Source organism: Drosophila subobscura, chromosome A (genome assembly GCF_008121235.1).
Source record: "Drosophila subobscura isolate 14011-0131.10 chromosome A, UCBerk_Dsub_1.0, whole genome shotgun sequence".
NCBI classification, from domain to species: Eukaryota; Metazoa; Arthropoda; class Insecta; order Diptera; family Drosophilidae; genus Drosophila; species Drosophila subobscura.
This window is the reverse complement of record NC_048530.1, coordinates 8,501,425-8,526,174: the sequence shown is the minus strand read 5'-3', so window position 1 is coordinate 8,526,174 and position 24,750 is coordinate 8,501,425. Positions and strand designations below refer to the sequence as shown.

Sequence of the window (24,750 nt, the reverse complement as noted above, 5' to 3'; positions counted from 1 at the left end):
AGCGGTCAGCGGTCGATAAACGGCCTTGCGCTGTGCGGTTTCAGTGGCAGGTGGCAAGTGGCAGGAGTAGGTGGGAGTTACCGACTGGTTTCGGCCTGGCTAGCTGGCCTCGTCACGTCACGTCACGCGACCAACACCACCGACAAAAGAACCGCAAATAACCAAAGCCAAAGCCAAAGCCACATTCAAAACCTCATATCCAGTGTGTTGCAAGTTCTTGGTGGCAGTTTAACCGCTAAAGGTCAAGACAACTAAATGCTGTACAATCTACACATCGATATTCTCTAGATCTGTGCGCTGGATTTGCTTCAGCTTTGTGTGGATGCCAGAGAGGGGGGAACGAGCGAGAGAGTGAGGAAGAAAGTTGAAATGTCTTCCCGCCTATCCACATTCCCGCATAAATTAATAGAACTTCCGCGAAATCAGACGTAACAATACATCCGAGAATCGATTCGTTTCGATGACATTTCCATCTAAGACCCACTTAATGCATTAATTATCATTATTTCTACACATATTATGACAATATTAAGCAATGACTTTCCCTTGCAACAAAATGGAATGAAACTGCGCGTGCTTCTCGAGTAATGTGGGTGTGTTTTATTACCCATTGGACACCTTGCCATACTTCGTGTCATGTCGTGTCGTATCGTGTTGCTCTGGTTTCCGTTTGCCAGCCTGCCGCCTTCCTGCCTGACGACATCTCTCTTTTTGTCTCAGGCTCTGCCCCTTACCCATTCATGTATTGTCATCGTTATTGTTGGACATTTTTTTATTGCAAATTGAGATAAACAAACAAATGCTAATTGAACGATAAATGAAACACGGAGCAGCAAGCTTTAGTATGAGACAGTGTGTCTGCCTCTTCGGTTACAGTGCGTATTGAAAATGTTAAGGTCGGTAATCGCCTTTGTGTCAAAGAAAGGCCAACAATTATGATCTGGCAGAGATTGAATTTCATTGTATTCTCTCTTGTATACACTTTGATAAGGCTAATTCCTCTCTAAAACTGTAATTATTGACACTTATCGAACTTATCACTTCTGGTCAGATAACAATGGTTCGATCACTTATCAGTCCATTATCGATGGCTTCAAAGTTCACGCTCTCAAAATACAACTGCGAAAATAACCCACATACATTTATGTAGGTAAGGGCAATAATAAATATAACTGATTTCAATTTGAATCCATTATTTATATGTATTTATTTTTTTTGTTTGTATCGCACTGCAAATTCCCAAACTGCACTGAACTTCACTGGTTTCTGTGCCATTGGCCGTATTCCGTATTTTTGTCGTACAACATTTCTGTCTAACAAAAATGCAACGGTCTGGCTCGACGTCGCTGCCGCCGTCTGTCTGTCTGTTTGTCTTTCTGTGCGCCCAACGACCTCCGCCTTATTTGGGAACCCCCAAAAATGGGCGTGAGAAATTGTCAGACCAATTAAAAGTCGAAGTTTTTCTTCTTGTTTTTTTGGATGTGAGCGTCATATCGAGAGCGTCATTAAGACCTTATATGTATGTAAATAAATTAACAAATACGTGAGTCGATTTCCAAGTCTCTCTCACTCTGTCTTCCAAGAACGAGGAGCTGGTCATGGCTGGGTTGGGTGCTCTCTGGGGGAACGCGTGGCTGTGTGGAACACACACACGCGACAGCAGTCAGCTGACGAGACACAGCCATCTCGCGAGTCCAATGGAAATGGCACACACGACAAAAGATTCAAGATTAAGCACGCACATAACCAGACGCAACTGCATTTAACAAGAACGAATCGGTTCGATCGGTATTGGTATTAAAATAATAAACGGAAAGATGAGGGCAGGAGAGTAGTCGGGCGGAGTACGGGCAGTGGGCGGGCAGTGGCAGCAGCGTGCTGCTTTAATTTATGCATAAGAGCAAATAAAATGCAAATATGCTGATGCTGCTTCAGCTACTTCTGCTGCCGCTGCTGCACGAACGTCTTGCATTTGTTGCCCCCAAAAAGCTTTCCAGTAAGCTTTCCCAGAGAGACATAGAGAAGGAAAGCTTTCACTTACTGTTACTTCCTCTTTTGCTGCTCATTTCTTATGCTTTCCTCTCTTCATTCATCAATCTACTGACACTATACCCTCTCTTTTTGACACAAATAGCGCGTGGGCGTATACCCACTCCCCCGCCAGAGAGATCTGGAGATCGCGCAACGGTATATGCAACAGGAGATGGTGGGTAAAATGAATTATTGTGAAAAGGAGAAGTTTTATATTGAAGATAGGGTAAATAAAGGAGAACAGAAAAAATGAATTACTCTGTAACAACTGTGTCCTTTCGCTTATTGATAATTTGTACAGTGACGCAGCGTAATTCGTACTATGGTACGTGGGGAGGGGTCATTGGCGAAGAGGTCGTTCCAAAGGAATTGGCGAAAAATTATACTAAAAGCAACACACAACGAGAAGGGACGTGTGAGACGCTTCTTACGCGTCACAACTTTTATACCCGGCACTCAGTACTACGTCTGCACCTTAGCGGATATTTGTAGCGGATCCCAATTTGGTGATCTGATAGATATGGTCATTCTCTCCGGAATGGCGTTTTTAGTTTTCTTTTATCTTCAAAGTTGTAAATTTGGGAGTTTTCGCCTTTTTGCGGGGTCGGAAGGGGCCGGGGCTAATTTTTGAAATACACTGGTTTCAGTGTGAGCATACAGCAGTCTGGGTGAAAAATTTGTTGGTTCTAGCTCTTATAGTCTCTGAGAACTAGCCGACAAACAAGACGGACAGACGGACAGACAGACATGGCTCCATCGACCCGGCTATTGATGCTGATCAAGAATATATGTAATTACTATATGGGGTCGAAAACGTTTCCTTCTATGCGTTACATACAACCGTTATTCGCACAAATACAATATACCCTATTTACTCTTCGAGTACCGGGTATAAAAATAAAAGATTAAACAAAACGGACAAGAAAATTAGCACATGTCCCCCGCTCTTTCTCTCTCTCTCACTCTGTTTCTCGAAAGTGTAGACATAAGTGTGTGTGTGTGTGTATGTGCAAATATTTCTTCGTCTGTGCTATTTTTATAAGAAATACAAAAAGAAACTGAAGCGAAAGAGCGCGCGCAAGAGCAGCGCAACGCAACGCAACGGGGCAACACTGCCCCAGGCGGGGGCACACACACCACTCACCCCAAAAAGGGGGGGAAGGGTCTGGCTGGCGCTCTGCGGTAGGAGAAGGCGAAGGGTAAGCAAAATAAGTGCGCTGCAGAGCCCGGGCCCGGCACAGTTCATGCGAATTTTTTTTGGGAATTTTCCACTGGCCAAGCGGCAAGGCAATGCCGCGCGCCACAGACAGACGCCGCCGCCGCTGCTGTAAAAGGAAAGCACACTATCCGAAGCTTTTGATACCCTTTCAAATTTAACAACTGATTTAACAACTTGATCGCAAAGAAAATACAACTTTGGGGTAGGCTTAATGTTCGAGTATGTAAAAAAGTAAAAGTAAAAAGTATTAATTGATATACTTAATAACTGGTAAAAAAATATATTTTTGCCTTTGCTGTATACAACTTCCCATAAACGAACGGTACGATTTGTGCCTTGCAATAAATCAGATGTCCCCTTTCGGCAAGGGTATTGCAACAACATGAATAATTCACTTTTGGCCCATGCACATACAGTCACACACGCACACAGGTAGCCGACGAGTGTGTGTGTGTGGAGTGCATATTTCAACATTGTCGCACAGCAAATAAGGAATTGCATGCACGTACAAGAGACAACAACAAGAGACCCCACTGCCCATAAAAAGTTAAAGCTGAAGGAGACTGCTGGCGGGAAAGAGAGAGAGAGGGAGAGAGAGAGCAAGAGAATGTAGGTAGATAGGGTAGGGCAGGGTAGGGGACTGTATATAGCTGCAGAGGGGAGTGGAAAGAGTGGGGAGCAAAGCTTGAAAATAGTGGGGAATGACAAGATAAAAGAAGAGGAGTTGAGTTGGAGCTGACTTAGGTTGAGATACATATGTGGCATCACATGTGAGGCAAGGAGAGCGGGCCATGGGAAGAGCACTTGAGAGAGAGAGAGAGAGGGAGCGGTAGAGGGAGAGCTTCCCAGCAGCACCAATTAGCGCGCAGACGCAGCCGCAGCCAAAGGCAGCAGCAGCAGCAGCAAAAAAAAAACTGGTTTGAAGACGACGCCGCCGCCTCGCCACTTGTTGCTGTCAGATGGCAAGCAAAGTACGAGCGAGACGGAGATATTGCAAAAAAAAACTTTTCCATTGATGAATTTTGTGTGTGGCAGTTTGTTTGTGGCATTACAGCGCATCGTGGGGTGTGTGTGCGTGTGGGTGGGTGGCATTAAGATAAGAAATATAGATCCTCAAAAGACGAAGAACGACTAAAAAGAATTGCCAAAGAGAGATAAAATGGGGGTAGGGAGAGCTTTCCAGAAGATTCTCTTCCCACATGTGAAGCCATAGTAAGCAGAGAAGATGAATGGCAACAAAACTATTCTACAGAATATACAATCTTTCAATCAAAATCCAAGTCCACAACTTGGAAATCCAACAATCGCTTTGGGAATGGAGTAGCTTTCCAGAAGTTTCGATAGAATTTCCCCTCATAGGCTTGTGGTTTTCTTAAGATTTTCATCGCTGTAACAACTTTAGATTCTCTTTGAAGGACTATCCATTGAAGAAACTCTAAGGAACCTTTGAGACCCTCTCTCCCTCTTCGTCTCTCTGTGTCCATTGACGGTCCCCTAAAAATTTCACAATCCATTGAAACCAAATCGCATTTGGAGCAGTTTTTTGTTGTTTTTTTTTTAACAAAATAACATTTAATTTTGCTATTATTTTGCTTCTTTTTTTCAATTGTATATCGCTGCGAGGCAATAAAAACAGCAACATCAGCAGTCAGGCACTTTTGGAAATTGAATTGTTTGATGGAACATGTGATTTAGTGGGACATTACACTGTCCCACAAAATTGTGGACACTAGACAACAACATACAGTTCAAACAACAGCAACAAAAAAGTAAAACAAAAATTTTGAATTTGTTTTGGTGTTAAGCTTTTTGTATTACACTTTTGATTTGGCCTGCTTCTTCTTCTTCAAACGCGCTTCTTTACCGACGAATTCTTTTTCTAACACGAAACGTTTTTTTTTTTGTTGTTTGGTTTGTTTTTGGGGGCAAATCGCTGTGAAACGGAACGAAACGAAATGGAACGAAACGAAGCGGTCGGAGGAAAGTACGCGGCGCTTGCTCGGTAGATGCGACACGATTGAAACACGATTCGGTGAGACGAAGAGCCCAAAACCAAAAGCAAAGCCAAAGCCCCACCAGCACCAGCACCAGCACCATACCAACGTCAGCGTCAGCAAAAGCCGCCGCCGCAGCAGAAGCAGACCTGGCGCTAAATACGTGCGTGGCTGTGTGCATGTGTGCATGCGTGAGAGCGTGTGGGGCGTGCGCAAGGTGAATTCTGCAAGGTGAGGCGAGGCACAAGCAAGAGTATGGTATAGAAACAGCAGAGACATAAGAGGAGCGCTTTTTCACCTTATTTCGATACACTTTGGGTGTGCTATGCTAATTCACATTTATTTCCCTGCATGCCTCCCTCCTACCGGTGTTCGTGTTCGTCTATGTGTGTGCTCATGTCGGAGCATTGAACGTTCTGAAGAACCAAAAAAACATCGATCCCCAAGTAGGTGAGAAAGAGAGAGGAGCGACGCTGGCGCTCACACGTCAGAATGAGAGTGCAGAAAGAAGAGAGAGCGAGAGAGAGAGAGAGCATGAATTTCTAGTTCGTGGCCCAAAGAAGAATCAGCTCATTTGCAAGCAGCTCATGTCGCTATCCGTATGTCTGCCTGCCTGTCGGTCTGTCGGCCTGTCTGTGTACTAACTGCACCGGTAAACGGCGTGGCGTTCGTCTGTGCGTCGACTTATGCAAAAATTAGGTAACAGACAGACAAAACGGAGCGGTTGCGGCTGCGACTACGACTGCGGCGTCGTTTGCCGATGATTCAACAAGAGAAATATGCGAGGCAGTCAGGGAGAGTATATGGCCTGGCATACCATGCAGGGCAGAGGCGACTCGAAAAGTTTACCGTTCTCTCTTTTTCAGCCGACCGTTTTACTGGGGGCCGCCCAAAAGTATGCAGCGCAGGCGAACCCAGAAACAGAGTTAAGAATTCGGCATGAAATGCCCTTTATGGGGGCCCTCCTCAACGAATAACTTTACTTTAATCATGTTCCCTTGGGACAACAAAAAATCGAATAGTTATTTCTTGCATTACAAATTCTCTCCGTTCTATGGTCAAAGCCAGTCAAGTTTTAGTACAAATTCTTTAACGATTGTCGGAGAAAATTCATTAAATAGGAGAGTATGTACTAGTTTTTGTTTAAACATCTGATCAAAAACGCATGTAATACTTACCAAATGCACTAATCTTTCGCATAAAATTCGATTTTCTTAAAAATGGCAATGGCAAAGCTCTTAAAAAAAGTCGCAAACTGATAAAAAAAACACAAAAATAAAAGTGCAAACCATTTGCTGTGCCAACAATACTTGTTGGCGGGTATTTACGTCAGTGAATTGTATTGTAGATCCAATTATAATTCCCTCAAGCGACAATAAGAGCGACAGAGAAGGAGAGAGAGAGAGAGAGAGAGAGAGAGATTTCTAACAACAAAAAAAGTGAATCACAAAATGATTTTCCTTAATTGTAGACGCAATATTTAATTATCTGATCGAATTAATGAATAATGCAAATGCATCTGATGAAGAAGGAACAAATAAATAATAATATTAAATAATTGATGAACTCTCTGATACTGATTTGTGACACTTAAAATGCCTGTGTAGAATATGACAAGAGACAAAATAAATAAATCCTCTTAAAACTAGCTGAAAATAGCTTAAAAATAAGCAACTGATGGCAACCCGATTAGCCAGAGCAGACAAGGACATGGCTTAAATATCGGCATCAGCTACAGAATATTTGTATACCAAGAGCAGTAGGGGGAATAATAGTTATGAATAGACTTTCGCTGGCTTACCCTTGGATAGCCCTCTGATTGCGGGGGGATACCTCACGATTATAGATTATAGCTAAGAAAAAATAACGTTTCTTCCACTTACCTGAAAAGAGAGATGGAAAAAGAAAGAGAGAAATATGATTATTGTAACGGTTATTAGTTCAGGTGAATGGTTTGGGGATCGGGGACACTGACTATTCAATGACTGCACGAACTGTTTATCCACGTAGTGTTTATTTGAGTGCTTCTCGTCTGGACTCTTGATCGCCAGTGTGCCACCAAGCCCACTGCCTATCTTCACCTTTATATCACGCCCCTTAAGTGCCCCCTTCTTGTGGGTGGCAGCTGCCTGTTCGGCCATTACTTTGGGTGCTGATCCCACTGGTTGCGATTGTTGTTGCGGCTGTATCGCTTTCTTTTTATTTTCTGGATCAATTTTGACCGGCTTTTGATTTCGCTGAATTGGTTTCATCTTGCTTTCACGTTTTATTTTACTCTTCTGGTTCTTTTTTTTATTCGGTTGGGGCTATTCTATATAGACATATGTCTAACTATTGTATAGCTCGATTATATGTGCCCTTCTGATTGAAATTTCAAAACATCTGAACGACGAAAATTTTGGCATATAATGCATGAAATGCTACTGCCTTTCTGCTTTTACTTTTTGCATATTTTATTTGTTTACCATAGAAAATATGGGATCCTAGCAAACTGGGAAGATCGGTTCCAATTGTGATGGACATTCCAAAGGAAGCTCTGTAATTATTGATTTCTAGTGGGCAAAATGGTAAGCCATAAGTATTGTTAACCAAAAGAAGTCTATTTAAGTGGTTCCCTTTCCCCAAACAAATGGGTTGGGTAAATAGGGATATGTTGCACTCAGTACTTTTAGCAGTTCCTCAAGAAGCTTTTCTCGTATGGTGCATGCAAATCTTTTTTATTATATGAATTCCGAGCTATCAGTCAAGTTACAAATTTTTCGCAGAAGTGCATTCGAATTTAATTTCATTATTTTTTTGTGTGTGTGTACAAAAAAAACAGTTTTATTTTTGGAATTAGAATTAGTTCCTCAAAGTCCGTCTGTTTGTGGGGTGGGGTGTGCTGCTATCTATACATGAGATAAGCCAAAGCCTTTCTGTCCCGCTGCACATTTTCCAACGAATCGGCAGAAATCTAACGATTTGATTAAAATTATTTCTGTTCTTTGTTGCTGCTGTTTTAGTTATTTTAGTTGTTTTAGCTTTTATTGTCAATTGCAAAAAAACAACATTGATAAATTTATGGATCGTGAATTTGGAACGTGGCCAAAGTGCACACAGATGCACACACTGTATTTTGTATGTGTAAATATCTGTAGGTGCTGCATAAGTATTCAACGCATTTGGGGGTCGCCGAACGCCCAACGCAAAAGCGCAAATTTGTATAAAATTTTTAAATGAAAATGCATAAAAGCGAATCTTTGGCACACCCCAACCCACACAGTACAATAATACAAATTTCAGTTATTGGTTTTGCATAGCTTAAATTTTCTTTCGGTGATATTTGCTCTAAATCGATTCATCAACTGAGGGAACAATTGATCAAGAACTACATTTAAATCTCTCTCTCTCTCTCGATAAGCGTATCCCAGCAGCGGGAGGGGTGGTGCAACAATTCGCTGCATTTGCGCGCCGCTTGCTTTGACGCGTGGAATGTGCACACCCGCACCTCTCCCTCGCTCTTGCTGCCCGCTCTCATGCTCTTATTCACCTCACCACCTCACCACCTGCTCATCCTCTCTCTCTACCTCCCGCGCTCTCTCTCTCTCTCTCTCTTTTTCGCCTATGTGGGTCATTATCTTGTTTACGCCAAGTGACGACGGCAACAGCGACCGCGACGTCGATGACGCAGCAGCAGAGCGAGCGTAGCAAGCAGTATGAAGAGAAGAAGTGAGGAATGAGCAGAGGCGAGGCAGCGGCATTCAACGCACGATCCGCGGAATCAAGATCGTAAAGAATAACAAAAATTAAAAAAAAAGAGAGCAAGCAAGAGGCAATGGCCGAAAGGTGTACAGGCGTAGAGGAGATGCATTGGCGAAAATTCAGACAGAGTAAGAGAGAAAGATGCAACAGATCGCCTACGCCATGCATGGGAGTGGGTGGGTGGGTGGGTGGTTCGGTCGACACAAGGAGACGGCTCTCACAGGGGGGCACTATGGACGGCAGATGGAACGACCTAAAGTCACTCACAGATGTTTTGGGCATTCCAGGAGAGACGACTCAAGGCCAAACAAACAGAAACAGAGGAAGACGGAGAGACACACACAAGCCAGTAGCTTCAATCCGGGCGGTTTGGGATTCCCCCTTTATCCTCCTCTATTCTGTATGCTCTAACTTCCTGATTTGTAGTCCTATTATCTATAGTCTATGAAACATTTTCAATTATAATTTCAAACTATTTGTAAGCTTTTCAATTTGTTCTCTTTATAAACAAATGTCCCTCCTATTAGGTAGCTCTCTTTTGGTTTTGTTTTTGCGATCAAAGCACTGCATAAGCAGTTCTCAATGGAAGGCTGCGAGTTCCCATGAATATTATTCTAACGGCACGATCTGGAAACCCGAAACATGCTGTAATTGAATCTCCGCTCGTCGCACTATTTTCCTATGAGTAGAATTTTGCCCATAGTGGTCTTTCCATCGTCTGTAGGAGTTAATTGCTGGTGCTTTACTCACATGTTATTTCGCCTAGTATTTGATCTAAAAAATTATGAAAAATGGCTGCCATTGGAACAATGCTTTAAGTGCAGGCGGTTGTACGTTCTCGATTTGTAGCTGACTCTAAACTAAATTGAAACTAATTTGAAACCAATGCCAAAACCTACGAATTCCCTTTGGGCAATGGATTTGGGCAGGGATCAGGGTCGTTGGTCAGCAGGGCAGGAGCTCGTTTCGTTTAATTTCAAATATAATTGAAGCAAACTTTACACACTGCACTATAGTGTGGTGTGGCATGCATTTAGTTGTGTGTCTCAGAGTCGGATTTAATCAAAATGGAATTACTATGTCCATCAGAGCTGTCAGCATGGAGGGGGAATCGGATCGGATCTATTCGGTCCTCGAAGTGAACCTTTTTCATTCCCCTTCACTTTGCTCTTGCATTAATTATGAATTGTGTGATGCGTGCAATTTCATTTACTTTTGGCAGTTCAATTTACGTTCGAGTTTTACAATTTTAATTTAATTGAAAACGTTGCCAAACAGCCGCCCAAATTTGATTACTATGACTTTTTTGTAAACATCCCGCAGCCGAAGCCAGACTTTCTTTCATTATAAAAACTGGATTGATTATGCACCAATTTCTTTTTGTTTGCTCAATTATTAATAAATATTAATTAAATGTTGTGCTCGATTCTGATATTTTTAGATGCTCGCAGAGGCGGAGAGAGAGATTAAGTTTTTTGTTTTGTTTTTGCAGTGCCAGAGAGCGTGAGAGAGCCCCGAGCCAAAGAGTTTCATCTCATTCTCGCGTGCTGTACCGTTTTCTTTTTTGTTTTTTTTTGCAAGTGGAGACGAAGCAGCGCACTCACGCTCACGATATTTCCCTTATGTGTGTGAGTACAAGGTGTACTTATACGCGGTAAGGCTTTACTCCTTTTTTAAGCATTCCCCTACAATTCTATATATGGAGCGAAGATACAAGTCCTAACAAATAAACCACATTTTGCCATATGAAACGGCTTCATGGATTTCCCCATAATCGAAGTGCCACCGCAAGTGTTTGGATTTTAGATGAATATGCGCATGTAGGTCAAGAATTTTTACTAATTTCAAAATGCTTGACAATAATATAAAATAAGTTACCAGCGGATGGAAACCCCATCATCCGTGACTTTAATATAACTGTGGTGCATTCCAAAGTGCGGTGTGATAGGATACATTCGAGGAGAAGCTTAATCGGTTTAAAAGTCGGATATTATTAACAGGCAGCAGGCGACCACACGACCCAGAGCACTACCTATGTGTGCCTCACCTTGTCTCTATACACCTTGCACATGTTTTTTGCTTTGCTTTTTGCCGTTTCTCCAACACACCCACAGCAGTGTTGAGTAAGTGTGTTTTTTGGGGCTCTTTCTCTATCTGTCTCTCTTGTGCTCCCCTTACCCAGTACATTAAACTTCTCTTTACCTTCGAACAGCGAGCTGCGATTGACCAACATGCTCGACGCCTTCGTCAGCCAGCAGTAGAAACGAAAGAACAGAAATACGCTGGGCAGCGACGCCACTGTGCTGTTACTGCGCTGCTGCTGCCACGGTGCGGGGGGTGTCGTTGTTCGGATGCGATGCGCCGGGTGTCGTCCGATGGGGGGCGACTGGGCTGAGTGTTGTGCTGTGTAGGCAGCTGACCTTCTTTCTCTCTTTTATGTGTATACTTTTCTTTGCTTTTTTGTTTTTCTGCAGCCAAAAAAAACCCGAGAACCGAGAACTTTGTTGACGGCAGCGTCTGCAGCAACGTCAGCGCCAGCAGCGCAGTCCTGTAGGGCACCGTCGGGCACACACGACGAATCACCTATACACACACACACTCGCTCACACACGCAAACAAACGCGAGAGCACGAACAGGAACACACACACACACACGCGCGCGCTCACGAGAGCGCTGGGGTGTGGGGCCAGCAGGGGAATACACAGCCCACAAATAAAGCACAAAAAAATAACACAATTTCTTGAAGAGGAAAGCCGTTTACTGCTGGCTGCTTTTGCCACACACTATTCTCTCAATAGATTTATTTAAAAAAAAAACACACGCATGAATGGAGAGTTGCCTTGTGGTGCGGTGGGTGGTTGGTGCGGCCGCGGGGCTCTAAGCGGAGCAGCGAATTGAAAGAATAAAAGGTTTAAATTGTAGTTGGAAACGCGCGCGTTTTATTTATTCTGCGTTGTGTTCTCGGCTCGGGACTAGGGATGTTGAATGCACATTTAATATATCGATATGTACGTTTCTAGGACGTTATATCGATACTATTGTGCGATAAGAACGAACTTTTACTCGAAAGCCAGCCAAGTTAGCACAAATGTTCTGTAATTTTGTCCGCAAATGCTCAGTTTTGCGTTTCATGAGCGATACTGAAATATTGTGTCGTTTTCGCTTCGAAATGAAAAAAAAACAACACGCACACAGGCACAGAGATCGAGGGAGATGGCAACAGCGACAACTATAACTGTATGCAATGACGGCAGGCGGTGGCAAAGAGAGGCAGAACAGAACACAGCACAGTCAGCGGCAATTGTGACGACGAGAGAGCGTATTTCACAGCCAAAAAGAGAGCGAGAGAACACACACAGAGACAGACGTGGCGGCGGCAGAAGTAACCACAAGGTGTATTAATGCAAGGTAAGGAAGAGAGCCAGTCAGCGAAGAATCTGAGAGAACGTGTACGAGGCAGCAGCAGCAGGTCGCGTGAGGTGAAAAAAACCGCTGCTGTGCTGTTCATGTGCGCGTGTGCGTGTGTGTGTGCTGGCATGCGCGTCACTCGACGTCGTCGCCGTAGTTGTAGTTCGCCGCAGTCGCCATGCGGCGACAATGATGATGACTGTATCTGCTGTTGGCTGCACATTGAAAGTGGAGTGGGAACAACGGCTGCATCTGCATACCACAGTGCGTTCCACCACACACCAAGCGGCAAATTGGCAATTGGGAGAGCGAGAGAGCGCGGCTAAAGCAATCAGAAAATGATATTGAGACAGCGGGCTGGCAGAGAGAGTGTTACTAAAAAACAGATTACTGATTAAGAGATAGATTGCCGCCTCACCTAGCACCAATACACCTTGACGTGAGCTTGTCTGTGTGCGTTTTTGTGCGAGGGTAAAATCGGGAGACGAATACCGACAGTGGGCCGCACAGGTGGGCGCACATTTATTCGCTGATAAGAAAAAACAAGGCAATAGCTAATTTTTTGGAAACAAAACAAAAAGGAGGAGGGCATATCATTCTATACTCAGCCAACAAACAGAAAGTAAATTGTTGAATTCATTGATCTGCATAAACAACTATTAGACAGAAAGTTTCGTGAATTTTTCTGTTTCATTGGGTAATTTCTGCATGGGGATGGGGATGAGTTCTTGCGTTTGGGGATGGGGATGCAGGTGGCACAATTGTGTGATGTTATGTGGCGTAGCACACTTTTGGGCAGACTTTAAATATCCATTGCACATGCAATGCATTTCTGAACGAAAACCAAATACATTCATAGTCTTCAATTCCCAAAAGTCCTATTCATTTCAAAAATCTGTTTGGCAATCTGCGCTTCTCCACCACCGACTCATGCCCGATCCACAACAGCTGCCAGCTGATATTTAGTCAAATGTGAAAAAGCTTTGAAATATTTATCTAATTTTTATGAAGTTTTTTTTTTACCAGGTATCTTTGGAAGATATTCGGTGGAGCCTTCAAAAGTGTAAGACTGGTGATGTACCGATCGATCTTCTCAAATGCAATCTCACCTGCTCCAGGACAGGGATATCATTTGTGACAAATATTATTTTGCTTTCTTAAAATAAATCGGTCGTATAAATGGTACCAGGGGTAGATTTTTGTTTGTTTTTTGCGGTACTTACTGCATGTTTTGACGCCTCCCAGCACCAGACTTGGTGACTGTCTGTTGCCCTCGGCAAAGGAGGAAGTTCTTGGACGACCGCTCATGGTGGCGCAGCGCTGCTTGCTCTTCTGCCTCCGGTTTTCCTCTGCCTCTCTCTCTTCAGCCTCTCCTTTCTCCGTATATTACTTTGTGTGCTTTCACTTTCGGATGATGATGATGCTCTCTCGCGCTCTCTCTTTCACTCTAGCTCTAGCTCTCTCACTCTCTCACAAGCGCTATTTACTGTTTCTGCTGCAACTATAAAAGATCCCGGCTGTTTCGACTGTTTGTTGTTAATATTGCGGGCAAGCCCTTATTTTGTTTGTTTATCAATGGACTTGTTCCTTGTCCGCGCGCATAACAAAGTGATCTGATGGAGGAGGAGTAAGGAGCGTTGTGGTATGGAGAGTTCGGGGGGAGTTCCCCAATATTAAAAATTGATTATATTCCTCTCTCTCCCTTCTTAATATTTCTTGTTTTGTGTGTTTTTGTTTGGGGTTTTTTGTTGTTGTTGCTGTTGGTAATGCTGCATCCACTGCTTCGTGCACTGCTTGATTCTACTGCTCTCTTTGCTGCTGCTGATGCTTCTTCGTTCCACTGCACTGCACGGCCATTGGCATGCCACGCACTTTTGGTCTGCTCTTTTTTCTGGTCTGTCTTTTGGCTTTCGCTATTCTTTTACAGCCTATTTCGGTTGTTGTTGTTGCTTCTTGTTTGTTGTTTTTACACACACACACAGACACACTCGTCAAAGGATCAAAGAATTTGTAACTGTTAAACGGCTGCAAACATAATTAATATACAATGAATAAAGATGAGTTAAACGAAAAAAAAATTGTAAAAAACACAATCACAAAACGAATTTGGAAAAGAACACAACAAAAAAACTCGTTTCGAAAATCGACCGCGCGTCACGTCACGTGTCTTTCTGCTTCCTGTTGTTGTTGTTGTTGCTGCTGCTACACTGCTTCCTTATGCAGAATCTCTCTCATTCTCCCACTCTCTTAACACACACACACACACACAACGAGAAACTATCTTGTTTCTTTTTCTTTCAATGGCATGCCTTGCAAGTTTTTGTTGATTTTTGTTTATTGTCTTTTGATGTTTGTTCCCTCGTTAGTTTATCTTCCTCTTTCAAATTGCACAACACTCACAAACACAAACACATTCGACGACACGATAGGCACAACGGAACTGCAGTTAGTCCGTTATTACTGCTTGCTGCTCTGCTCTGCCACTGCTGCTGCTGCTGCTGCTCTCTGCTTCCTCTGCTTCATCTGCCTTCTTTTCACTCTTTCTCTCTCTTTTATTGGCAAACACACATCAAAGTCAAGCGACAGAAGAGAACGCTATGTCTGGGGCGTGTGTGTGTGGGTGGCGGCGGCCAAACTGCAATTAGAGTAAAAGAGAAAAATAAATTGGCATTTAGTTTTATATATAAAAATATTTATGTATACATTTTAAGTCAGTTATAAAGCTAAAACGACACTCACAGTCTTAGATACCCTGCCAGACCCTTTGTCCCTACAGTTTCCGTCTCTTTATATCTTTGTATCTCTAAGTCTGCCTCTCTCGTTTAAAGGCAATAAATTGAACCATAATTCACAAACAGATGTTAATCAATGCAAAAGAGCGTAGGTTTGCGGGATGGAAATAAGCAAAAGGGAGTCAGCAAAATAAAAAAAACCAGCGGGAAACTTAATGAGCCGCGGCAAGAGTCGCGCCTCTACTTTCATACGCGATAGGAATAGTCTGTATGTGAATATAGACTTAATCTTAAGATTTGTCGCCTGCTGATGCTTTCTGCTGCTTTCTTCCTTCCACATCCACCACAAAACTAATATATGAATACCCTAAAGTCCATATTCTTTGTGCATCGGACATTAAATAATAACTGTCAAGTCAGTTCAGGAGCGTTATAAAGCTCAGCATAGCCTTTGCCTCTGCTCTTCTTGGGCGTGGTTCAAATTGATCGATCCGCATGGGGTTCAACTAGCCAAGCTACCCAGCCCCACAAGCATTTATTGCTATAATAATTGGAGTAATAATATTAAAAGGATAACTAAAAAAACAACACCAACAATTCAATTAGGCGTCGCAGCAAACGGACGGCAGGCGGATTGAGTGGCTGCCTAATTGACTGTGTACATTCCCCCCCATCTACACCATATCCCCAGAGAGTGTGGAGTGGAGAGAGCGAGAGAAGCAAAACGATTGAGAGCAGAGAGTAAAATGAGAGAGAGAGAGAGAGACATGGGCCGTGTGCCAATTGCAAGCGACCGCCTGACAATGACACCATTTCATTTTTAAATAGATCAACAACAACAAAAGCTCTCATTTTGCCAAAGAGACTGACAGAGAGAGAGAGGGAGAGAGAGAGAGTAAGGAGGGCAACACAGCACAGAGAGCACATAATTTATGACTCTCAACCACGCAAAAGCCGGCCCCGGCCCCGGCCCCAAAAACTGCATGCAATAAATTCTATGCCAAAAAAGGGACAAATTACAAGGGGGCTTCTGGAGGGGGGCGGTGCAGGGTGGCAACAGCACTCTCTAGGAAGGGACTGGTGGGGGGCGCACGAAGAAAGCTGTGAAGAGCAAGCGAGACAGCAACATTGGCGACACACCGACGACGAGGACGCGCTGTCGTCATGCGGCAGCGACAGCGACGACGGCAGCCATTTGACCCACAAAAACCAAATGCCGCAGAGTCCCCCACCCTTTATGTGTGTGTGTGTGTGTGTGTGTATATACATAGGTGTACACACCAACACATCTATTGCTTACATTTCCATTCATTCAATTAGCTCTCATTCAAAATTTGACCAAAGAAAAATGTGTGCAAAAACGTAGCGAAATGAGGCGAAGGTCGTGCGTCGCCAGCACAGCACTCTCACCATCCCCCCCATCAGATATTTGTTGCTGCACAGGTGGTAGGAGGCGGTAGCGAAAGGTAGGCAGGGAGGAAAGGCTTAATGGCAATTTGAACAATATTTCTTCTGCAAATGTTATTATTTTGCTTCATGTTAATCCAATTTCCTTCACGTTAATTTAATATTTAAAATTATCAGAGATTGCATTGCATACCCCAACCATCAGGTAATGCTTGAGCCGCGACGCACAAGCGAAAAGACAATTTAATTGAATTTAAAAACTAATTCCGATATTAGGCAAGTTTAATTGTGAAACTTTCTGTCTACAAAGATTATTCTACATATCCCAACATATCAGTGTGGATAATGTATCCTGTGGAGGAAGATCAGCTGAAAGAAATCCCATAACAGTCCCTTCCTTGCCAATGTTACCCAGAAAATGGGTTGTGAGGGGGGTTTATTGGAACACATCGATGCCATCATCTATGGAGGAGGGAAGCTTTGCGGATGGCTATCAATTATCGACCGATGTCTGAAGGGTGGGGACTGCTTGCGCCTGGCAACTCTCACAAAAAACAAAAAACCAAAAACTAAATACACAAAAAAGCCAACAAAAATAAATCAATGCCCCAGCCAAGGCGACACTGGGCGCTGGAAACAGCTCGAAAGCAATCGCAAAAGAAGCGAAGGGCAGAGGACGAGGAGGTGCAAAAAGGAGAAGGACGAGTAGGAAAAGCACAAGGAAGAGGAGGACAAGTGTGGCCGCACTCCAAAAAGTATGCTATGGCATTTCCCCGCAAACAAACGGCAATCCCATCCTCCCCTCTGCGCACACACCGCTCAAACGGCAGGGGGTTGCGGGGTGGCATGGTGGCGAATCCATCAAGGTTAAAAGCGTCAAGGAAAACATTTTGGCAGCAACCGACACAGATGCCGCATGAGGAAGAGTCTGTACGATATGTACGAGTGGGAAGAGCTCGCGGTTTTTGGCTCTCTTTATGCCATAAAAGAGAAAGGGAAAGAAAGGTTACCATGATTTGTCGTGCATCAATTTTTGCTGAGAGTCTGAGAAAAAAAGGGCCTGAAACTCGGTACGCAAAGCGTGCCTTTTTTTGCCTTTTATTTGTATTTAAATTATGTTTTCTCTATAAACAAAGAAGAGCCGCTCCCGACCCTCTGCTGTCCCTTCGCTCCCTTTGTTTGTGTATCGATCATCAAAGCTTTATATCAATATTGTTCTACAATTTGTACGGCGACACGACACGCCAGTTGGAAACCCGAAACCCTTTTGAAAACAATTTAATTTAAATGGCTATGCGAAATATTTTTTTAATAGGTGCTGGGTGCTGGGGCCCTGTCCCGCTTGCCATTTATGACTAAAATCTGTAAATTATCTGCTGAGAATTAGTTTCCCTGTGGTGGATTTAATCAAAATGGAATTACTATGTCCAGCAGACTAGTCAGGGGGGGGATCGGATCGATTCGGTCTCCGAAGTAAACCTTTTCATTCCACTTCACTTTGCTCGAGCATTAATTATGCATTTTGTGATGTGTGCCATTTCATTTGCTTTTGGCAGGTCAATTTACGTTCGTTTTTGCGATTTTAATTGAATTTAAAACGTATCCATATAGATATGTATCTGCCTTCAACCTACTATTTCATGGCGTTAGAGCCCCCTCTCCAAATGTCTGCTTGTCGCCTTTATGGTTTTATTTTTAGGCAAAAGGGGGCCGGGTCCATTGGGTTCTCCGCCCCCGTAGCAGCACAAGCTGAGAGCTGCTTCTTTTTCGCACGTCACAAATTCCTCGGGCCCACACCTCTGCCTCCCCCACACCCTCCACTCTTTTTCCGTATTTCCCTCTTGGCATATTCCACTCTTCTCGCCGGCTATTTTCGCGTGCTTCTCACACGTATTTTTAGTTGCTTTATTTATTGATACACGCGCCCCAATCAACAAACGGCACAAGAGAAGCACAAATGCAAGAATCCTTTGCGTGTTTTCACATTTTTTATTTTATTTATTTTTTGTTTCTACTTCCATGAATAATTTTCATCCTTCCTTTTATTCTTTTTACGATTGCGTTTCGGTAAAACGGACAGACGTCAGGCTTTACGATGAGACTGGGGAATGGGGATAGAACTTTTGAATTTTGTAGGAGAGCAAAAATATCAGATGAAATAATAAACTGGTTTATGCGCTGCAATTGCGGTTGTAAGTCACGTCACTGCTTCTTGGATGAATCAACTGCTTGCGGCTGATAATTTACTGCTTGTCAATTTACGGTAAACTATCAAGAGTAAAGCTTATTAGGTCACTCTACCCCGCTTTTCACTTTCAAAATTAACTGCTTGCTAAATCGGAATTGCACTTACTGAACATTCTGAACGAACTGTATACGGAATGGTATTACACCACCTATTCGTACCGTATAATGATAATGGAAATGCCAGACCAGAGCTCCACTCGAACAATCAGTTCGCTCGACAACTGGAAACAGTATGCAAAAATAAAATAAAATAGAAACAGCTGTTGAGAAAATGTGTCCACTTCAGTAGTCATATACAATGATTGGACAATTGACCAGCCAACGATTTAGCGGCCAAACTGCTTGCCAGTTACGTTAGTTGTTTGCCGCCCGCCTACTCATTTCGAACGAGTTGAGTCCTGAAATGTCTAAACCATTTGTAAAAGAGTCTGAATCACACGAAGAGCTAGCCACAATGAAGCCACAAACAAAGGTAAAACTACGTCATGTCATGGAAATAAATGTAGTACATAGAAAGTACATGAATATGTACGTAAATGTATGTATGTTATGTATATTAAACAACAAAGAAGTCGAACCGAACATGAACCCCCTCCCCATTATAATCTTATCGCAGGGAATGAGTAGCGGAGTTTTAAATCTTTATATTTGCACTTTATTCTTTTGTTTCGAAAACGAAAACGAACACCCAGACAAGCACAAAGGAATACCAGGTTAATTCTATCAGTAGATAGCGATAGAATCGTTTATAGATTACACTTTTGGGGTTGAATAAAGGGGCAGGCAATCTAAGGTGGTTGTTTTATTCTTTTTCCACGCTCCGCTACGATCAGAGTGTCAGCTGATTGAGTGTCACGGAGTCAGCTGTTAAGTCTTATTTGGCTAATCCCTCACTCCCGATCCAACTTACGGCGTAGTGAATCCTGTGGGTTGTCGTTGGTTGTTGTAGTTCCATTCGATATTAACTCATTTCACTAATACAATTTCACAGAACAAAAATATCAAAAAATAACAAACCGAAACCAATTGTTGTACAAGATGATCGAATGCCGAATAAAGGTTTAAGAACACACACACCAAACACACGCTACAGCAGAAGGGCAGTTAATATTTCCCTCGCCAGATGGTGATAAAATATAATCATCCAATTAGAGAATTATTATTGAATCCAATTAATTTCATACACACTTCAGGTCACTGCCTAACTCGCAAAGTAAATCCTTTGACAAGCAGCCTCGCCTGCCACCAACCACGTGACGGCACTCGGCACTCTATTTGGATGAAGTAATCCCCCTGGCAAAGGCAACCGCAGAGGTAACCCCAGAGGCAGAGGCATAGCAGCAGCATTTTATGCATCTTTTGAATGGTGCACAAGCACTGTAGGTGGCCCACACCCACGTGACTTGCTAGCACACCGAAAAGCACACGTGACACACACACGCACATGCACATAATTATGTAAGCTCCTGCTGCTGCTCCTGCCCGAACAACAGCTGATTGCGGCACAGGAAAGCGAGACACACACACATACAAAAATTTGCAAATATTTGTTTGAAAAGTTGCGGAAAACACGAACACGTCAGAGAGCCAGCGAAAAATCGTTTGCATTGATTTTGGAACAGCCCCCCGCTGTAGCTGGCAGGGAACGCGACGCAATTGAACGACAACGAAGCAGTGCACAATGAAAGAAAGCAAAAACACCGAGTACCGTGCCCCAAACAAAAGCGGGCAAAACGGAGCACAGGAGTACAGCAAGGACGTAGCAGCAAGCTTAAGGCATCATCCAGATTTGACTGGAACTAAACGGAATGTTGCTGCTGGCATTCAGGGCACTGCTGCTGCTGCTGCTGCTGCTGCAGTGGGGGCGCAACTAGTGCGCCATGCTGTGGCACAGGACAGTCAGCCGCCCGCCTCGTCGTGTGTCATTGAGTCGATTGACCGTTCGGTTCGGGAGGGCGACCGATATCCTTCCCTTGTAGTTGTTGTTGCTCTACCCAACACGAATAAATTTTGGGATGAATGGGTATATAAATATAACCAGATTATTGCTTTTATATACATGTACATGGCGTGTACATATATCTTAATGAAATGCCAGGTGCTGCTAAACCAGCTGCTGCTGGTGGCTGGCTCCTGCTATGCGGTAATCGATAAAATTGTGTACAAAGTATCGGAATGTCACGCGCAGGCGAAGGACAACTCTGGCACGCGCAGCGGCAGGAAAAAGTGTTGCCAACGAAACGGCACACACACGCACGTAGAGACAGAAATACATGTGCTAGTGCACATTCATCTTTGTATTGGTAGGACACAAACAGCTGTCTGGAAGAAAAGCAGAGCCAGAAAGAAACTTGTTTTAAATAATTCCGTAATAGGTTGCCAGGCCATGCTCTTCGGCTCTCCCTCCCCCTCTTCCGCACCGTCTCCGGTCTTGCTCTCTCTCTCTCTCTCTCGCTTAAGCAGTGTGTGCACACGTGTCTGTGTGCCGCCACAGGAAGTTGACAACTCTGGCATTCAACCTTTTGGCATGACTTCATATGTGTATGGGTATGGCGTGGGCGTGGGTTTCCTAGTCCCTGCGCTCTCTCTCGCAGGCTAGCTATTTCTCTCTCCCCCCATAAATGCATTGCCTGCAAGCAGTGGACCTCCTTCCTTCTCTGGACTTTTGCCTTTATTTGTTATCAAATAAAACTCGAGGGCAGGCATCAAATTTCACGCGTGACTTGTAACAAAATTAAAGCCAGAATGAGAGTTTATTTGTGCTGCCATCGAAAAGATTGGTTATGGCATGGATCTATTCTACCTCCGATCTTTGATGAAGTCTTTTTATATTCTCTTCCCATTTTCATTCTTATTTTAAGGAGAACTTTTTCTTGGTTCGTTGGCTGCACAAATCTACAAGGATTGGAGAGTTGCACCCAAAGGGCATTAGATTAAAATACATATGTATATGATTACCATATCTTGCTCTCTTGTTGGTCTTTTCATTTACTTTATGTGAGTCTCTCTGTCTTAGGAGTCATTTTCAATGTCATTTTCAATCCAAGCATTGCACTTTGCAATCAGAATTAATGACGAGGCTGCCCCCACCAACTGCCAGCCACCACAATAATAACAACAGCAACAACAACTACAAAAAATAAAGCAAAGCCAACGTGATAAAAAGAATTTTCGCACAAATTTAATTTTATTTAATATAAATTCCTTTCGACCGGCGCGTCGTACGGTTCATTATGGAAGCATCGCCGCATTTGCCGGCACCCGTACGCCCGTCCCCAAGTCGACCATCGGACGCTGTCACAGGCAGCATAGTGGGTCAGAAATAAATATCATCAATTACTCGTACGATGGGGCCGCCTCATACTACTAGAAAAAAGCCGCCCAACATCGACCGACCGGACGACCGGCCGCCCCCCATCCAACTCTCCATATCCTCTCGAACAGCATGAGTAATCCTCGCGAGTACAGTAAAGTCCATTTCGCTGTCGTTTTCTTTATTTCAACTTTTAGGGAGCGAATTTTATAGTTTTGTTGCCATTTACATATGTATGTATAAATTCGGAAAGAAAGATTTTCGGGGATTACTATAAGAGATAAGCTCTGTGAAACAAATCTGAAACCATTGGTAGAGTAAATGGAAACCCGCATTGAAAATAGTTCGAATAAAACTGATATTCTTTGCCACTTCATTGTGTGCGAATTGTGTGGAGAGAAGAGAGTTCACGACTGTTGTAATCCAATTAGAGATCATTTGGATTATCTACTTGGGGGCACTTGAAATAAATCCGAATTGCAAATCAACTCGAAAGAGTTCGGCATTAATAGCTGATTCGTCCTGCCATTTGCTTGCTCCAAAACACCCTTCTATAGAGATCCTTCAACGAACGACACTGAACCCTCCTTTGTAGGTTTATCGATCATATGGTGGATATTGGGGGTTCCAATTTGACAGTTCCAAACTATGGAGTGGCAAGTGCGCTTCTGGTCTGGTCTTTCAAAGATTAAACAGCCCCGACCAAACACACACACACACACACACCTGACTGCTGAGCGCTCCTGGCGCTGCTACTCACCTGACATTGTTCCACTGTGCAGGCGACGCCGACGTCAGCGCCAGCGCAGGCTATAGGCATTGGCAGCAGCAACGTCGTCAATTGCAGTTTTTTGTTCGCTTTGGGCGCGGAGCAGAGTGTCTGTGCCGCCTCTGACCGTGTCCATGTGTTTGTTTGTTGTTTTTACTTTGCAACAATTTCATGTAGTATTTAGTTATTCATTCAATTTTTGCAGCACTCGAAAAAAAAACCATTGAAGTCACTCGAACACACACACACTCAAATAGGCGGGGGACACGCGACACTCACGTACACTTGTTCACCTATCGCTATAAGAAGGAGGAAGGGGACGGGTAGGGCATGAGCAGGGACAGGGAGAGAGTGAGAGGAGGAGAGAGGCAGCAGGGGCGCTTGTGTAACGCGATTCCCATTTTCGTGTAGAATTTTGTACCGAATTTGCCCTGCTCACAGAAGAACACACTCTCCACACTTCACAGAACTTCTCCTTTAATCATTTTCTTTTCTTTTTTTTTGTGATTAACAAAGTCAAGCAGCCACACACATATGCAGGCGCACGAATGGGGTGAAAAAAAGAGAGAAAGAGAGCAGAGCGAGCACACACACACACACAGCCACACATTTGCGAGCGCCAGAATTTGTATTTATTTAAAATAATATATAAATTGTTAATATGGGATTATTCATTTTTAGGTATATACATTTTCCTACATTTCTTTTCGTTTAATTTTTTTACTGCTTTCTTTTAGCTGCCGCCTCACGCACACACACACATAGGCACGCGCGCGCACACACAAACACACACACACACACGCAGAGGGCAGAGAGGCCGCAGCCGCTGCTCTGCTGACTTTTTTTTCGATTTGCTACACCTTGCTTCCGCATATACTTTTTCCCTGCTCCTAACGCGAGAAAAAATCCAGGAAAATACCAAAAAAAAATTGGAAAAAACAAAAACTTGCATATGCTTTTTCATTGGCACTTTTGCTACCGTCTTCTCCTCCTCTTCACCGCTTTGTACAGGCTTCTCGTTCTAATTGCTTTTACTTGCAACGCGTGCGTCTCTCTTGCTGTTCACGTTGTACAATACATATATAACTATATACATATACATAGGTATTTTTTTTGGCACTTTGTACTTGGCGTTTTTTTCTTTTAGTTCCCCCTTTTTTCCATCGAGTATGTGCGGATTATTCGTTTTTATTCGCTTTTCGATTCGTATATGTATGGGTGTGTTTTGTTGGAGAGTGTGATTATTTATCGAATGCCGACGACGACTAACTTTTTGCCATTTTAATATGGCGGCGGCCCCGTGTCCGTGTGATGTGTGTATTGTGCACAGAGAGGCGCTGCTGCCGCTGCAACAACACCAACAACATGGAGCACAGGCACAACTACTTACACTTTCACTAAACGAAAAAATAATTATGCGCCGCGCGTGCGTTCACGTTCATTCGTTTTTTTTTTTGTATTTAATATTTAATCGCTACACCTCAGTGTGACCGCGTATTTATCGATCAAATATACCGCCTGACCCTCCAAAACATACCTTTTCATTTTTAATATGTACCGGAAATATACTGTTTATCCTGAAACATTTTTCTCAATTTGATATTCAGCTGAATTTTACCAGCTAGTAATGACTCTCAGAAGTAAAACTATAGTTTTATCCATTTGATGAATCAGATATCTGCAATTAAACTTATTTTATTAATAAACTGTCTTGTATATTTGAAGGTATAAACAAAAAAGATACGAAAAAGTGTCCTTTTATCTACATTTGTAGTAAATACATATCTTCTACATACAAAGCAATACATACATACACAACAAATATTTCCTGAATTATTAAATCAAACGTCGATTGAAGATTAATCTGATTAAAGGAACATGAAATTTA

At 43.2% G+C, this 24,750-nt stretch overlaps 1 protein-coding gene across 3 annotated transcripts in view; it reads right to left on the bottom strand.

The window, feature by feature from the left end:
- LOC117903571 (protein kinase shaggy) overlaps window positions 1-24,373 on the bottom strand; it is a 65,820-nt gene extending 41,447 nt beyond the window's left edge. For 2 of the 3 annotated variants that reach the window (XM_034815786.1, XM_034815787.1), the window contains exons 1-2: window positions 24,253-24,373; window positions 13,618-14,419 (exon numbers count right to left, since the gene is read on the bottom strand). In XM_034815786.1, coding sequence (XP_034671677.1) covers window positions 13,618-13,702 — 85 coding nt within the window. In that variant the 5' untranslated portion in view covers window positions 13,703-14,419; window positions 24,253-24,373. Of the gene's footprint in view, window positions 1-11,187; window positions 11,448-13,617; window positions 14,420-24,252 lie in introns of those variants that run through there. The other variant, XM_034815788.1, reaches the window with a different exon arrangement.
- Between the last annotated feature and the right edge of the window lie 377 nt (window positions 24,374-24,750).